We start from the raw sequence: 15,320 nt of genomic DNA on the forward strand, positions 1-15,320 counted from the left end.
TTGTAGTTTCCGAATTAGGACGCGTGGAGTCGGGGAAGGTGAGTTGTCAGGAGTCAGGGCGTTAGGCAAGCTCTAAAGGCAAGAAGACGCTGTGTACTCCCCCGTGCAGGCTACAATTGGGACCGTGTAGAGCTGTCGTTCTGTCTCTAGGAGGTATAAAAAAAATACTTGATAAAACACTCAGATGTTCTGATTCAGCAGATCTAGGGCGAGACCCTTCATCTGCGTTTCTAACAATTTTCTAGGTGATGTTGATGCTTCTGGTCCATGGCCCACATTTTGAAAAGCGAGACTGTAAAGAATTCGTGGGAGTCTATTCCTTCCTTCCTTAACAGGCTAGTGATGGGGCCATGGTTGCTGGAGGGGGTGTCTAAGGTGGGGAGCAAAGCTCCAGCCCCACCCTTGGGCACCCAAGGATGAATGGGTTAGGATTAGGGACCTTGGTTAGGGTGAAGGGAAGTGGAGGGAAAGGTTGAGATTTTATTTTTTCATTTATCATTTTTTTGTCCAGTTTTATCGAAGGGGTGAGAATTTTTTAAAGATGTAGATGTCATAACTAAGAGCTGGGATTCTGGGGTCAGAGGTCAAACTTCAAGCTGTGTTGAGCTCATCACCTCCCTGAACCTCAGTGTCTTCATCTGGACAGTGAAGATCCTGGGAGTACCACACTCATGGGATTGAGATTGGGTTGAATGATCCATGTAAAGTGCTTGAAAGAGTCTTGATATTCCATAACTTTGATAAACAGTAGTCCATTGCCACTACATTATCATGGCTGTTATAATTATTTCTAGAGTTCAGCCTTCTCAAAAAATTAAAAAAAAATTTTTTTTGTTTATTTTTGGCTACATCAAGTCTTAGTTACAACACATGGTGCTTAGTTGGTTTGTGGCATGTGGGATCTTGGTTCCCAGACCAGGGATCGAACCCAGGTCCCCTGCATTGCAAGGTGGATTCTTAAGCACTATATCACCAGGGAAGTCCCAGCCTTCTCACTGGCCCCTTGGATGTCCCAAAGAGTGGCTGGTGTCTGAGACATGGGCCTTTCTTTCCCCTGGTTCCCAGAATCTTAGCTCTCTCAGTCTTCTCCCCTGCCGCAGGGTGAGTTGTAGAAAACCAGCCGGCATTCTAAGCAGGTGCACCAGAATGGCCTCAAGAAGTGTATAGAAGTTTCGGGAAGCCAAAACTTCTTCTTACACAGACTGAGAACCTCATTTTCCGAGGCTGGGTGCGGCTAAAGGAGAACACCCAATGAAATATTTGGTGGCTCAGACGGTAAAGAATCTGCCTGCAATGCGGGAGACCCAGGTTTGATCCCTGGGTCGGGAAGATCTCCTGGAGATGGGAATGGCTACCCACTCTAGTTTTCTTGCCTGGAGAATTCCATGGACAGAGGATCCTTACAGGCTACAGTCCATGGGGTCGAGTGAGCAAATGACATTTTCACTTTTCCTCTTTGACAGCCCCAGGCTTTTAGTAGAAGCTTGTTCAGGTTTCCCACTTGGGCCGAGCTGGGCTTCAGGAAATTGGGGTAGGAGGTTTCCTGTGAGTCCACAGTTAGTCCAAAGCATTAATAGGGGAGCAGCCACCTAATTTCAAAGTAATGGGAGCAGTGGAGGTAACTGGAAGAGCCCCCAAGCGAAACATGAGTCTTGAAGAGCAGAGGGTAGGAGGCAGAGACCCAGCTGCCTTCTTCCAGGGCCAACTTTGGGGAAATGGGATTTGACTTTTGTTATGAGAGCTCTGGGGCTTCCTCATACAACACAAATAAAAGTCATTTCACTCATAACTCATGTTTGTGTTCTGTGAGTACTTGCTCTGAGCAGAGGACATAATAAGCAAAGGCCTGGAGGTGTCAAAAAGCATGGGCTGTGGACGGTGGGGTCGAGAGGCAAGGACATTATGGGGAGGGACCCTCTGAGTGTGGCAGGGGGGGACTTGACATAAGGGCAATGGGAGGGAGGAGCCCCTTGAAACAGGGATTGTGGGAGGAAGCCCTAAGGCGGAGATACTGTGAGAGATGGGAAGATTCCTGAGACAGGGGGGTGAGGGGAGACCAGGGAAAAGGGGCCTATGGCAAGCGAGCCATGAATTAGGGGGATGGCTGGAGATAAGGGGGTCCCTCCAGCCTGAGGCCACCTTCCTGCCTCTTGGATCCCTGGAAGAAATAGAGCTGGGAGGATAGGAAGATAGACAATTGGAAACCTGGGTTATGTATCTGCTGTGTGACCTCAAGGAAGTCCCTGCCCTCTCTGGACTTCAGATTGCCCACCTGTCTATGGGAGTATTCCTTTCCCTGTATCCGGTGAATAAAGTAGGTTCTCTGGCCTCCCTAGGGGAGGTCCAGGCTCACAACACTTACCAGGACCAGGCTCTGCCCTGGGCACCACAGGCAGTGTCTGGCATCATGACCCCTGCCCTCTGACTGTCTTCCCCTGCAGATTAAGGCACTCTTCCTCAGCACTGTCTTGTGTGGTGGGCACGCGCACACACTCACACTCATGTGGACTCTCAGCATCCCAGACATTTGAGCTGGGAGGCAGGTAGGCCAAGGACCAGCCCCAGGCCTTCCTCTCACTGCCATCTCTGTTAGAAAGGCTGCCTCAAGGGAAGTGGTAGGGCTGCCCAACCAGAAGGGCTAAAATTCAAAAGACTGACAATAGCAAGTGTTGACAAGGATGTGGAGCAACTGGAAATGTGATACATTGTGGCAATGCCAATGACACAAGAGCTTTGGAAAGGGCCTGGCTATTTCTATGAAAGGTAAACACAGTCTATCCCCAATCAGCAATTCCATTTCTAGGCATGTGCTCAACAGAGATGCCCACATGTGTCATCAGAGGATGTTACTAGAATGTTCCTAGAGGCTCCCAAAAGGGAAACAACAACTCCATCAACAGGAGAGTGGGTTGACAAATAGCATAACAGTCACATAGTGGGAAACCCTGCGATGAAAAAGTGTTGGCTACCAATACCTTAGACACGATGGATGACCCTCATAGACCTGATGCTGAGGATAAGAAGGACCTGCGACAGCAGCACACCAGAAGATTTCATTCTACAGAGTCCAAGAACAGGCACAACCAAAAGGTGGTAACAGAAAGCAGATCAATGGTTGCCTGTGGAGGGGCTGCTGACTGGGAAGGGGCAATGAAGGGACTTTCTGGGTAGATGTAAATGTTCTACAGCTCAATATGGATGGTGGCTATGTGGATATAATTATTTAAACCATTGAGCTATGCCTTTGAGATCTGTGCAAGTTACAGATGGAAGCTTATCTCAACAAGAGAAGAACATGATGACTTAGAGCTTGGACATCCTAGGTTTGTTATCCAGATTTGTCCCCTCGCAGCTGTGTGACCTCGAGCAGGTTACTTTCCCTCTCTGTGCCTTGTGAGGATTAAGTGAACTAATACAGGTAGAATGTTTAGAAGAGGGCAGAGCACAGAGTGGGAGCTCAGTGAACCATTGTATCATCATGGCCCCCCAGGGTCTTCTCCAATATGAGAGGATCCAGAGTCTGACCCCCTCTCCCGTGTTCTGATCCTAGGATCCCATCACCTGGCAAATTCACAGTGTTCTCATACTAATCCTTGTTGGGTCTAAAACCCTGTGATTTGATGACTTTGAAATTCCATGACTCCCACGTTCATGCCAGGCTAAATTTCTGGGCTTCTGTGAATCACCCAGTCATGGGTGCCAGCACGGGGAACGCTGTCCCGCCCACATCCCCCCTGCACTGAACCCGCTCAACAAAGCAAAGCACGACACACACGGCTTCTCTTCTCCCCACTGATATATTTGATAATTGTCCAGAACCAGAGACGGCATCAGCCAGGGGGCGACGAGGAGTAAAAAAGAGTCCAGGGAGGGGTCTGGGAGGCAGGGGTGAGGAGGAGAGGAACAGACACACACAAAAGAGAGGGAGGGGAGAGAGGCAGGGGGCGGGGGTGGGGGCGGGGAGAGAAGCCAGCCAGGGGGCGGGGCGTGGGGAGGGAGGCGGGAGATCACTTGAGGGGGCGGGGCCACGGGGAGAGAGGGCCCCTCCCCCCAGAATACAAAATGAGGGGCACTGGAGTGGGCGGTCCTGGGCTCGCGGGGGCAGGAAAGAGACGTGAGACGTGGTGGGGCTGAGGTCAGTAGTAGGTTTCCTTCTCCACCCAACCTGGAGAGACAAAGGAGGAAAGAGACAGAGACGGGAGAGACGGGCACGGAGAGACGCACAAGCAGAGACAGAGAGGCAGCGACACAGAAAGAAGTCCAAAGGGGCAGAGACACGGGGACCGACACAGAGAGGAGGAGGACCGGAGAGAAGGGGAGAGGGAAGAGGTGCCAAGGGGATGGAGAGACAGCGCGGAAGGGAGGAGGGGGTATGGGAGGGGCGGGAGGAGGGGGAAGACAGTGAGGTTAGCATCGTCACCAGGCGGCGCTCTCCAGCCTCCCCCTCCAGCTGCCCCGTCCCATTCCCCCCAGCCTCCCACCTTTACCCCCGTTAGCCCCTCACCCCCGGGGTTCCTGCGCAGGATGAGTTTGCGGATTTCGTCGTAGACGAAGATGAGGAAACTGTAGGGGAAGGCACAGAACCACCAGCTGGGCCTGCGGAGAAGCGAGAGGAGGAGCGAGTCAGCGCCACCGGGCAACACGGAGGAAAGGAAGGGCCACGCCCAGCGCACTGCCCCCTGATCCTTCGTGCCCAAGGTGACGGGTGCCCTGGACATGGCTTTGGGCCGGGGTCTACAGAGCCCCACCCCACCCCCCGCCCATGACGGTGTTCCACTGCAAAGGCTCCTGGGAGGGCCCTGGAGCAGGTGGTACCTGGAAGGGGGAAAGGCACTCACTTGAGAGGGTACATGCGAAGGGCCACATCCATGCCTGGGCAGTAGGACAGGAAGGCCGCCAGGGCCGTCTCCTCAAACAAGCCAAAGATCAGGATCTTGTTCCTGCAGGCACAGTCAGGGCTGGACCCAGAGAAGCCCACCCGGCATCCCCACCCCATAGACACAGAGGCACTCCCCCGGGGCAAACGGAGAGAGACAGACAAGGAGACACAGAGGGATGGAAACAGAAAGAGGCAGCGAGGCACAGATGGGTCCAGGGAGATGGCGACGGTGAAATATGAAGACAGAGACACACAGACAGGCCGGGGTATAAAAAGATAAGACAGATCTGGAGAGGGACGCAGGAACATCCCAGCAGCGCGCGCGCACGCACACACGCGCGTGCACACACACACACACGCGCGCGTACACACACACACACAGGCAGACAGGGAATCCAAGATAGATGTGACCACTGGAGAGAAAATCAACTCAGAGGCAAAACCAGAACAGACAGACGTGGGGCGGGACGGAAAGCAGCCACAGCGACCACGACCCTCACTTCATGCCCTGCTGGAAGACAGAGTTCCTCCGGGTCTTGCAGATGATCAGGTCAGCCCACTGCACGACCACTATGCTCACGAAGAAAGCCGTGTGGCATGTGAACTCCACCACCTTCCTCTGCTCGTAGGTCTGCGAGGGTGACGATGCACGTGTCAGCCAGTGGTCAGTGTGGCCGCAGCCCCGGCCCCCTCTCCTTGCCCACGTGCTCCTTGTGTGCACTCCTGCGTAGGTCCCCAGGGCAAAGCGGGGACTCTGTCCAGATGGGGTCCCCTGGGAGGACATGTCTGCCCTCTGTAGCTCAGAGCCCCTCAGGAATAGTCAGGAAATGGACAAGGAAGGATAGAGCATGCTGGTGACCTTAGTTGTGGACCGGAGAACCTGGGGGCCTCCTCGGGGGACACGGGCTGTGCTGTGAAGGGAAGACAGACTGGGAAGGGGGTCACAAAGGCTTCCTGCCTGGCAGGGCAGAGAGCCTGGCCAGTGGACAGGACCACGATGGGTTGGGGCAAGAGCGCCAAGAGACCCCTTGTGTCCGAAGGAGGGTCTTGATGACCCCCAAGGCAGAGGGGCCATCACAGCAAGCCACCCGCATGGATAGGACAGCTCACCGTGGCCCAGGATGCTGTGGGCAGAGACCCCTCCTGGGAGGCCCACGGCCACACTGTGGAACCCACCCCTACGCACCCACTGCTGTCCATAACTGTCCTCCAGGTCGTTAACCGTGCGGTCATCCCAGTTCAGCCGGATGCCCACCAGGTTGCCAGGTAAGAAGCCATTTTCTGCCAGGATCACAAAGTAGGAGAAGAAGCCACCAAGAGCCTGGATCATTCCTGGGGGAGGAGAGTAGGGAGATGAGGAGAGGCTGAGGTGGGGCGGGCAGCCAGCCCAGGGCACCTCTGGGGCCCCTTGAGACTCAGTCCTCTGCCTTACCATCCTCCTGGCTGGGCTCCCAGAGGACGACCTGAGGGCGCCACCTGGTGGTGAGCATCTGGAATGGGCTCTCTGGAGCAGCAGACTTGGGGAGGGGGCTCCCCAGAGATGGAGAACCTAGAGTCCCTCCCACTTGACCCGGGCCACATGGACATCAGGAAGTCCCTGAGGGCCACCGTGCAGGAATGACTTTCCCAGGCCTCTGACCACCACCACCAGGCCTCTGCTGGGACACCTGTAAAGCTCTGCACTCTCCCCTCCAGCAGCAGACGGAGGAGGAGGCAGGAACGGGGGGGCTCGCCCCTGCCCTCAGAGAGCTCACAGGCTGACTAGTCCTTCCCAGCATGGTGGGTGGTGGAGCAGTAGCGTGGCCCTCCTGGGCCACTCAGTATCCCACACGCACCCCGGGGAGGCCTTTCCTCCACCCCTCATCTCTAAGTCACTCCTTCCAAACTTGTGGAGTCCCACACCAAGGTCACAGGCATGAGACCTGGCATCCAGGCCACAGAAAGGGAGCCCAGAATCAAGGTCACCTCTGGAACTGACTGAACCCCATTGTAACTGTTGCCAACCCCGCCCACACTGCGATCCTTCCTGGCCAGCTTCCTGACCCCATATTAGGTAAAAATGCTCACCCCGGTACTCACCCTCTAGCACCCTAACCGGTCACTTAATGCCACCCTTCTAGCAGGAGTTTTCTTCATCATGAGGCTAAAAAACTGGCTGCTAACCCATAAAAAGCATTGACTCTCCCCCACCCACTACATTTGCAGGATCTTCATTATCTCTGCTCCTTGCTCTTAAGACAGTCACTCCTTTCTGAAATGCTCTGTGTCTGGAAATTCTTCTCCAGCCCACGTTTGGACTGCCACGACTAGACCTATGGCAGCATGTCCTGCTTTTCACTCCACTCATTCAACACGAGGTTCCCGAGTGCCCAGGGTGGGCCAGGTGCTGGGCATTCAGCCGTAAGCCAGGCGGGGGCCCCAGGTCCTCACCGATCTGTCCGTAGGCCATGCTGATGAGTCTCTCATTGACCAGCTTGTCAGTGCGTGGGTTCCTGGGCTGTCTCTTCATGATGTCACTCTCGGCAGCCTCGTACGCCAATGAGATGGCAGGGACCTGGGCAGGAGAAGCCGGTGAATCGGGGTGGTGTTGGGGGACCCTGCCCTCCCAGAACCTGGGGGTGGCCGGGGCTCACCATGTCGGTGCCCAGGTCGATGCAGAGGATGGTGATGGTGCCCAGAGGCAGTGGGATGTTGGCCATGATGAACAGCAGGAAGGGTGTGATCTCCGGGATGTTGCTGGTCAGGGTGTAGGCAATGGACTTCTTCAGGTTGTCGAAGATCAGGCGGCCTGTTGGCAGGGTGGGCTCAGACCTCAGCACCCATGCCAGGGCACCCTAGTCCCGCTGTCCCTTCCCTACCCAGTCCAGGCGTCCTTCCTAATCCATCCCCTCACCACCCGCCTTTCCATTCAGACATCCAATCAGGTTGCCTCTGTTCAAACATTCTCAAAATACAACCACTTAGGAAGACTGCGTAGCAGTTTTTCTTTTTTCTTTTCCCCTTTTTTGGCCATGCAGCATGGCTTGTGGGATCTTAGTTGCTCCGACCAGCGATTGAACCTGTGCCCCCAGCAGTGAAAGTGCAATCTTAACCACTAGACTGCCAGGGAGTGCCCAGAATTTTTTGTTAAAGTTAAGCATCCCTGCCTTATTGACCCAGCAATCCTCATCATAGGTTTATAGGATGAGTGTTTATGTCCACCAAAAAGCAAGTACAAGAATGTTCATCATAGCATTGAAAGTCAAAGTCGCTCAGTTGTGTCCGACTCTTTGTGACCTCATGGACTACATAGTTCCTGGAATTTTCCAGGCAGAATACTGGAGTGGGTAGCCTCTCCCTTTTCCAGGAGATCTTCCCAACCCAGAGATCGAACCCAAGTCTCCTGCATTGCAGGAGGATTCTTTACTAGCTGAGCCACAAGGGAAGCACAAGAATACTGGAGTGGGTAGCCTATCCCTTCTCCAGCGGATCCTCCCAACCCAGGACTCAAACCAGGGTCTCCTGCATTGCAGGTGGATTCTTTACCAACTTTATCTTTATCAGGAAAGCCCCACCATAGCATTATAATAGCCAAAAAAGAGGGACTTCCCTGGTGGCCTGTTGGTTAAGACTCCCTGCTTCCACTGCAGGGGCGTAAGTTTGATCCCTGGTCAGAGAACTAAGATTCCACAAGCCAAATGGCACAGCAAAAAAAAAAAAAAAAAAAAGGGAATTGCCATACTTATTTTTAAAAAGGGACAGACAGGCAGCCTGTTCTGCGGGGGGTGGCATAGATGGTATGATCCCTTTTGTGTAAAAAATAAGGCACCTAGTTGCTCACACCTGCTGTTGCCTGTCCCCTCAAGGTGTGGCGCTCCACAAACTACCGGGGTCTCACCCTAAGTACTTATGGGTGATGATTTGTGTGTACTGAGCCGGGCGATGTGACGGGGTTTGCTGTGCCACTTGCTCTGCTTGTGGGTGTGTCCGGACTTCCCCCTACTGAAGGTTAAACTGTGCTGCTTCTTTTACTTCAGAGAGGCCTTCCTTGCCCCTCCTTATCTAGGTAGGACCCCTGCTGGGGCTTCCTTGGAGGTCCAGTGGTTAGGACTCTATGGTTCCAACGCAGGAGGCTCGAGTTCAATCCCTGGTTGGGGAACTAGGATCCCCAACTCCATGCAGTGCAGCCAAAAAAAAATTTTTTTAAGGTAGGACTCCTGTTATCATCTATCATAGCACCCTGCTGGTTTTCTTCTTAGCACTTGTCACCATAAGTAATTAGTTTTTTGTTTTATTTTTGTTTTGGCTGTGCTGCATGAAATGTGGGATGGTAGCTCTCTGACCAGGAATAGAACCCGTGCCTCCTGCATTGGAAGCACAGTCTTAACTACTGGACTTCCAGGCAAGTCCCTGTAATTTCATTTGTTATGTTATAATTTGTTAACTTGGGGAAGGTCCCCCAGTTCCTGGAGGGCAGGGACCATGTCTGCTTTGCTCATAGCTGATTCCCCAGCCCCTGGTGTGATGCACAAGGTAGGAGCCCAAGAAATGTCTGGGGGGTGTGAACTAGAGCATCCGTAAGTGTGTGCTCTGCACATGCGTGTAACATGTTTTGGGGGGCGGTGAGAAAGGGTTAACCATGTGTCCTCTGGGCCATAGGAGACAAGGGCTCAGGGCATTTAACCTGAGGCTGTAGGCTCAGCTCTACTGTTTGAATTCTCCCTCATCACGAGTTATTTTTCACACTGGGTCATTTGAAATGTAAGAGAGAGACTGGGAGAAAATGCAACCACAGTGTGAACCGTGAATATTTCTGGATGGTGAGGTTGTGGGCGATGCCAATGTGCTTCTTAATGCTTTTTTGCATTTTCTGTAATTATCATGAATTACTTGGATGATCAGAATAAAATAGAACATGAACAAGCCCCATCTGCGGCCGCATCCAGGCCCGTCAGGAAGTGGTGCCCAGGGGACCCTGAGGTCTGGGCTCTTGGCGGCCCAGCCTCACCCGCCAGCGCCCCCACATGGCCGTGCCTCTGCCTGCAACTCCCTTCGCTGGCATTTCTCTGTGAAAATTCCCAATGGCCCTGGGGACTTGGCACAGTGACTCCTGCCCATTCGGGGAAGCTTCCTTGGCTCCCGAATGCAGGCTGGGGGAGAGGCCTCCTCAGGGCCCCTCTGCTTGACCCTCTGCCTCCCTGAGGTTGTACTTCTGAGTATCTTTTAAATACTTCCACCTCTGCCTTGCCCAACAGACTGGGTCCTCGCTGGGCAACACAGGGACCCTGAAGTGTATCAGCTCGGTCCTGACCCCAGGGAGCCCCCGACACTGTGGGGGGAAGAAAATTGAAAAGGACAAGCTCAGGCTGTACTGGGGGCCTGGTAGGATTCCGCCATCTCCCCATCGTGCACCCGCTGCAGCCCTGGCCTGTTCCCCTCGCCCTTCCTGGGCTTCACGCAGGGACCCCAGTCTCCAGGGCCACCTGGGCCGACTCACTCACCCTCCTCCACACCCGTGACAATGGAGGCAAAGTTGTCGTCCAGAAGAATCATGTCAGCTGCCTGTTTGGAGACATCAGAGCCGGCGATGCCCATGGCCACCCCGATGTCGGCCTTCTTCAGGGCGGGGGAGTCGTTCACGCCATCCCCGGTCACAGCCACGATGGCTCCCTGGAGGGAGAGAGGGTGAGCACAGTGCCTGGAGGCCTGGCACTAACCGTCTTCTCATCATGGACCCCGGAGTCCTGGCCCCCAGCCCCTTTCCCCCGAGGGACCCCAGCCCCAGCCCACCTGTCTCTGACAACCCTCCACAATAATGAGCTTCTGCTGGGGGGAGGTGCGGGCGAAGACAATCTCGGTGTGGTTCTGCAGGATCTCATCGATTTGTTCGGAGGTGAAGTCCTTGAGGTCAGTGCCGTGGATCACGCAGGCCTTGGCGTCCCTGGGGAGAGCAGAGAGTGGTCAGGACAGGCAGACAGACCCACAGACAGGGGGGGACGGACCAGGCTCTGAGAGAGGGACAAAGGGCTTTGCGGGGGTGGGGTGGGGGGATCAGAGATGAAGGGAAATGGGGGCAGAGGGGCTGCAGGAGGGATGGAGGGCAGACCTCAGGAAGAACTTTGGGACCCTGGACTCAGAGGAACAGAGATATGCAGACAAGCAGGAAATGGAAACAGACACAGAGAGAGACATGAGGATGGGAAAGCTGAGGGAGTCAGAACAGAGATGAGAGAGACAACGACATAAAAGACAGGCAGGAAGAAACTGATGGACACAGCAATGAGAGACATCATAGAATCCTCCCAGATGGGAATTACTAGCAGCCCATTTTAGAGAGGAGGAAACCGGGGCTCAGAGAGGCTAAATGACTCACCCAAGGTCACACAGCTCACGTGTGGCCAAGCTGGGATGTGAGCCCACCCCTTGCCAGCCTCATGAAGCTGGAACACCAGGCTCCCCATCATTAAGACAGAAGAGGAATGGGGCCCAGATGCTGAGTCAACAGAGGAGACCCTGGAGGAATGGGACCCACTGTCCCAGAGGGACCTGAGTCGGGCTGGGCGGGGCTCACCGGGGGTTGACCTGGCTGACGGGAATGTTGAGCCGGGCAGCGATGTCCTCCACAGTCTCGTTGCCCTCGGAGATGATGCCCACGCCCTTGGCAATGGCCTTGGCCGTGATGGGGTGATCGCCGGTGACCATGATGACCTGCGGGCATTGTGTGCAAATGGTCCAGCCTCACTGCTGGCCCCTGGAGCCCTGGTCCTGCCTCCCCCGATGCCCCCCGGGCCACACCTTGATGCCTGCACTGCGGCACTTGCCCACCGCGTCGGGGACAGCCGCTCGGGGAGGGTCGATCATGGACATGAGGCCCACGAAGCAGAGGTTGTCGGTGGTGAAGTTCACGTCGTCACAGTCGAAGGCAAAGCCCTTGGGGAACTGCTCCTCGGGCAGGTAGTAGTGGCAGAAACCTGGTGTGGGGAGAAAGGAAAAGGGGCTCCAGCCTCAGTCCCCCCTGCCTCCTGCCCACAGCTCCCGTGGCAGCAATCAAACTCCCCAGCTGGCCAGAGTCAGTCCACACTCATTTCCGAAAGATGGCTTCACCCGTCATTCATTCAGTCAATCACGGTGCATTCTGAGAGATCCTATTCTGAGCCAGGCTCTGGGCAGCACCACATCCCTCTTTACCCTCCGGCCCCTGCCCCAACTTGGCCCCACCCCTGGTGCCCACCAAGCACACGCTCGCCCAGGCCACCGAGCTCGAGGTAGGCATTCTGGAAGGCCTCCTTCATCTCTTCATCCAGCGGCTGCTCCTTGCCGTGTAGCAGAATGGTGGAGCAGCGGTCCAGGATGCGCTCGGGGGCGCCCTTCATCACCAGCAGGTACCGGTTGTCATTGGGGTCTTCAGTTTCGTGAATGGAGAGCTGCAAACAGAGCAGAGGGTGGCCGTGCCTGAGCCTCCCAGGGACCTGGAGGCTCCCTGAGCCCAGCCGGGGGGAAGAGGACTCCCCGCCACCCCCTCGGGTGCCAGGATGCCACGGATGCCAGGACGGACCACAGCCGGGCTCCCCAGAGGGCACTGCCTGAATCTCTCTACCTGATAGATTGTCATCTGTTTCTCGGACCCTCTCACAGAGATCTCTGCTCATCCCTGCCCATTTCTGTCTCTTTGTCTGACAAATATTTCTTCTCCTCTGTGTCTCTCTCACAGAAATCTCAAGGGTCCTGAGGATACGGGCATTTCTCTCTGCCTCGCCCGACGATCTCTCATCTCACATTAGACCCCATCACCAAATCTGTTCAGCTCACCTCTGAAGTACCCAGATTCTGACCTCTCTCACCTCCCCTGCCTTCCCATTCACCCACCAGCATCTCTCACATGAAATGTCACAGCAGCACCCCACATCGAGTCTCTGTGTCTGTCCTCCCCTCCCCATTGTATTTTATTTTCTCCCCACGGTAGGCAGAAGGAGACTTTAAAATATGAGAGTCAGTGAAAACTGGTGCAGCCACTTTGGAAAACAGCCTAGCTATCCCCACAAAGCTTAAACATAGGGTTACGACGTAAGGCGGCCATCCCCGGGTATACACCCAAGAGGTGTGCAGACGATGTCCGCACAGAAACTTGTAGGCGGATGTTCACAGCAGGATTATTCATAGTAGCCAAAGGGTGCAAATAACCCAAATGTCCATTGATAGATGAATGGATCAACAAAATGTGATCTCGCTATACAATGCGAAGTCATTCAGCCATAAAAAGGAATGGAGTACTGACGCGTGCTACAACACGGAAGGGAAGGGAAGTGAGAGTCGCTCAGCCGTGTCCGACTCTGTGGCCCCATGGACTCTACAGGCCATGGGATTCTCCAGGCCAGAATACTGGAGTGGGTAGCCGTTCCCTTCTCCCGGGGATCTTCCCAACCCAGGGATCGACACCAGGTCTCCCACATTGCAGGCAGATTCTTTACTGTCTGAGCTACCAGGGGAGCCCTGAGGAGCCTGGAAAACACGATGCTGAGTGAGAGGACTCAGACGCTCAAAAACACATATTGTAGGATTCTGTTGACATGAAGTGTAGAGAATAAGCAAGGGCATAGAGACAGGACGTGGATTAGTAGTTGCTTAGGGCTTGGGGAGACGGAGGAGGTAGGGGAACAAAGCCAGAGAGTGTGAGGGTGTTTTTTGAGACGACGGAAATTCTCTAAAGCTGACTGAGTAGACGCTAGCTATGCTACATTGTATATACTATACTATATACTATGTGTGACTATACTAAGACTCTTGAATTATGTACTACGTGGGTGATCTACGATGGTGTAAGAACTAGACCTCAAGTAGTTTTTAAAAATGTGAGTCAGGTCCCATCTCTACCCTACTCCTTGGCTCATGGAATCACACCTAAGTTGTGTCCACAGCCCATGAGGCCTGACGGGACCTGGCCCAGCACACACAGCCCTCATCTCCCACCATGCTTCCTGGCTCCACAACCCCTTGTTCAGACACCTCAACACATTCCTGCCACAGGACCTTTGCACATACTATGCCCACTGCCCCAAAATACCTGCAGGGCTTCCTCCCTCAGCACGGTGACTTCCTGACATATTCCAAATTTCCTCAAGTCCTCATGCCTCTGTTATCATCTGTCTCCTGGCACAGGAGCATAAGTTCCACAAGAGGAGGAACTTCACTGTTTCACTCACTGCTGTTATGTCTCCCCAGCACCTAACAGAAGCATCCCAGACATATGGTGGCTGCTTAAAAATATATCTGCTGAATGAATGAATGAGATCTCTGGCTGGTTCCCACTCTGCTGCAAGAAATCTTTACTCCTCTGCCTCCTACTCCCACAGAGACCTCGCTCTCAGTCCCATCTCTGTTCCTCTCTCCACTATCAGTCCCATTTTACAGATGGGGAAACTGAGGCTCCAGGAAAGTTAATAGCTTGCCCAAAGCAGGAGGGCAGTGGGGCAGAGCACTGCTTTTGGGGGCATCACAGAGAAAGTGGAGAGCCCCAGGGTACCTGGTATTTGTTAGTGGAGTTGAAGGGGATCTCAGCCACTTTCTTATTGCGTTCACGCATCAGCTTCACGGAGCCAGAGGACAATTCGATGCACTTGAGCAGAGCAGATTCGGAGGCATCCCCGGCCACATCCCTCTGTAGGGCGGGAGAGAGGGCTGGCAGAGCAGAGAAGCACGGGGTGGGCAAGAGCCAGGCTGAGGCCAGTGAGAGGGGGGACCCACCTTGAGCACGGGGACATTGTCCTGACCCCCCTTGAAGACAGCACGGTTGCAGAGTCCAGCGATGTGGGACAGGGCCACCCAGGTGTGCGAGCTCTTGTCGAATGAAGTCCCTGAAAAAGCCACCAATCAGGGCAAGGGGCAGCCGGGGCGGGGGGCCAAGCACCCTCCTGTCTGGGCTCTACCCTCACCTGACTGGTCCTCAGTGGTGTCGGCCTCGTGGATCTGGTTGTCAAACCACATGTGGGCGACTGTCATGCGGTTCTGGGTGAGGGTCCCTGTCTTGTCTGAGCAGATGGTGGACGTGGAGCCCAGGGTCTCTACAGCCTCTAGGTTCTTCACAAGGCAGTTCTTCCGAGCCATGCGCTTGGCAGTCAGTGTCAGACAGACCTGGGGCACGTGCAAGGACAGGTGAGTTACAGGTAGAGTCAGGTGGCGGGGCTGGGCCGGCAACACGACTGTCCAACAACCTGACTGCTTAGCCCAAAGAGAATCCTGGGCAAAGAATCACCCAGAGACTCCACCCAAGGCACAGACTCATAGAAATGGGCTCAGATGCACCCCCCAAAATATACTAGAATGTTCACAGCAGCAACATAATAGTCCCAAACTGAAACAACCAAAATGTTCTCTAACAGCAGAAGAGAAAATTGGAGAAATAAAAGATGGGAATACTATACAGAGATGAAAAAGGATAAGAGATCAGTGCCTACAACCTTGTGGG

General features: G+C 54.4%; 1 protein-coding gene across 1 annotated transcript; it reads right to left on the bottom strand.

Annotated features, from left to right (window-relative positions):
- Positions 1-3,968: 3,968 nt before the first annotated feature.
- LOC102270922 (sodium/potassium-transporting ATPase subunit alpha-3) lies at positions 3,969-14,980 on the bottom strand. The gene is made up of 15 exons (XM_005908984.3): positions 14,788-14,980; positions 14,600-14,709; positions 14,379-14,513; positions 12,090-12,282; positions 11,654-11,829; positions 11,430-11,566; positions 10,649-10,799; positions 10,360-10,528; positions 7,513-7,667; positions 7,310-7,433; positions 6,066-6,211; positions 5,380-5,510; positions 4,839-4,940; positions 4,505-4,596; positions 3,969-4,165 (listed from the first exon to the last, which is right to left on the bottom strand). The coding sequence occupies exons 1-15, from the start codon at positions 14,957-14,959 to the stop codon at positions 4,137-4,139; spliced, it is 2,022 nt and encodes a 673-aa protein (XP_005909046.2). The 5' UTR covers positions 14,960-14,980; the 3' UTR covers positions 3,969-4,136.
- Positions 14,981-15,320: the final 340 nt, after the last annotated feature.

The sequence above is a fragment of the Bos mutus genome, chromosome 18 (assembly GCF_027580195.1).
Source record: "Bos mutus isolate GX-2022 chromosome 18, NWIPB_WYAK_1.1, whole genome shotgun sequence".
NCBI classification, from domain to species: Eukaryota; Metazoa; Chordata; class Mammalia; order Artiodactyla; family Bovidae; genus Bos; species Bos mutus.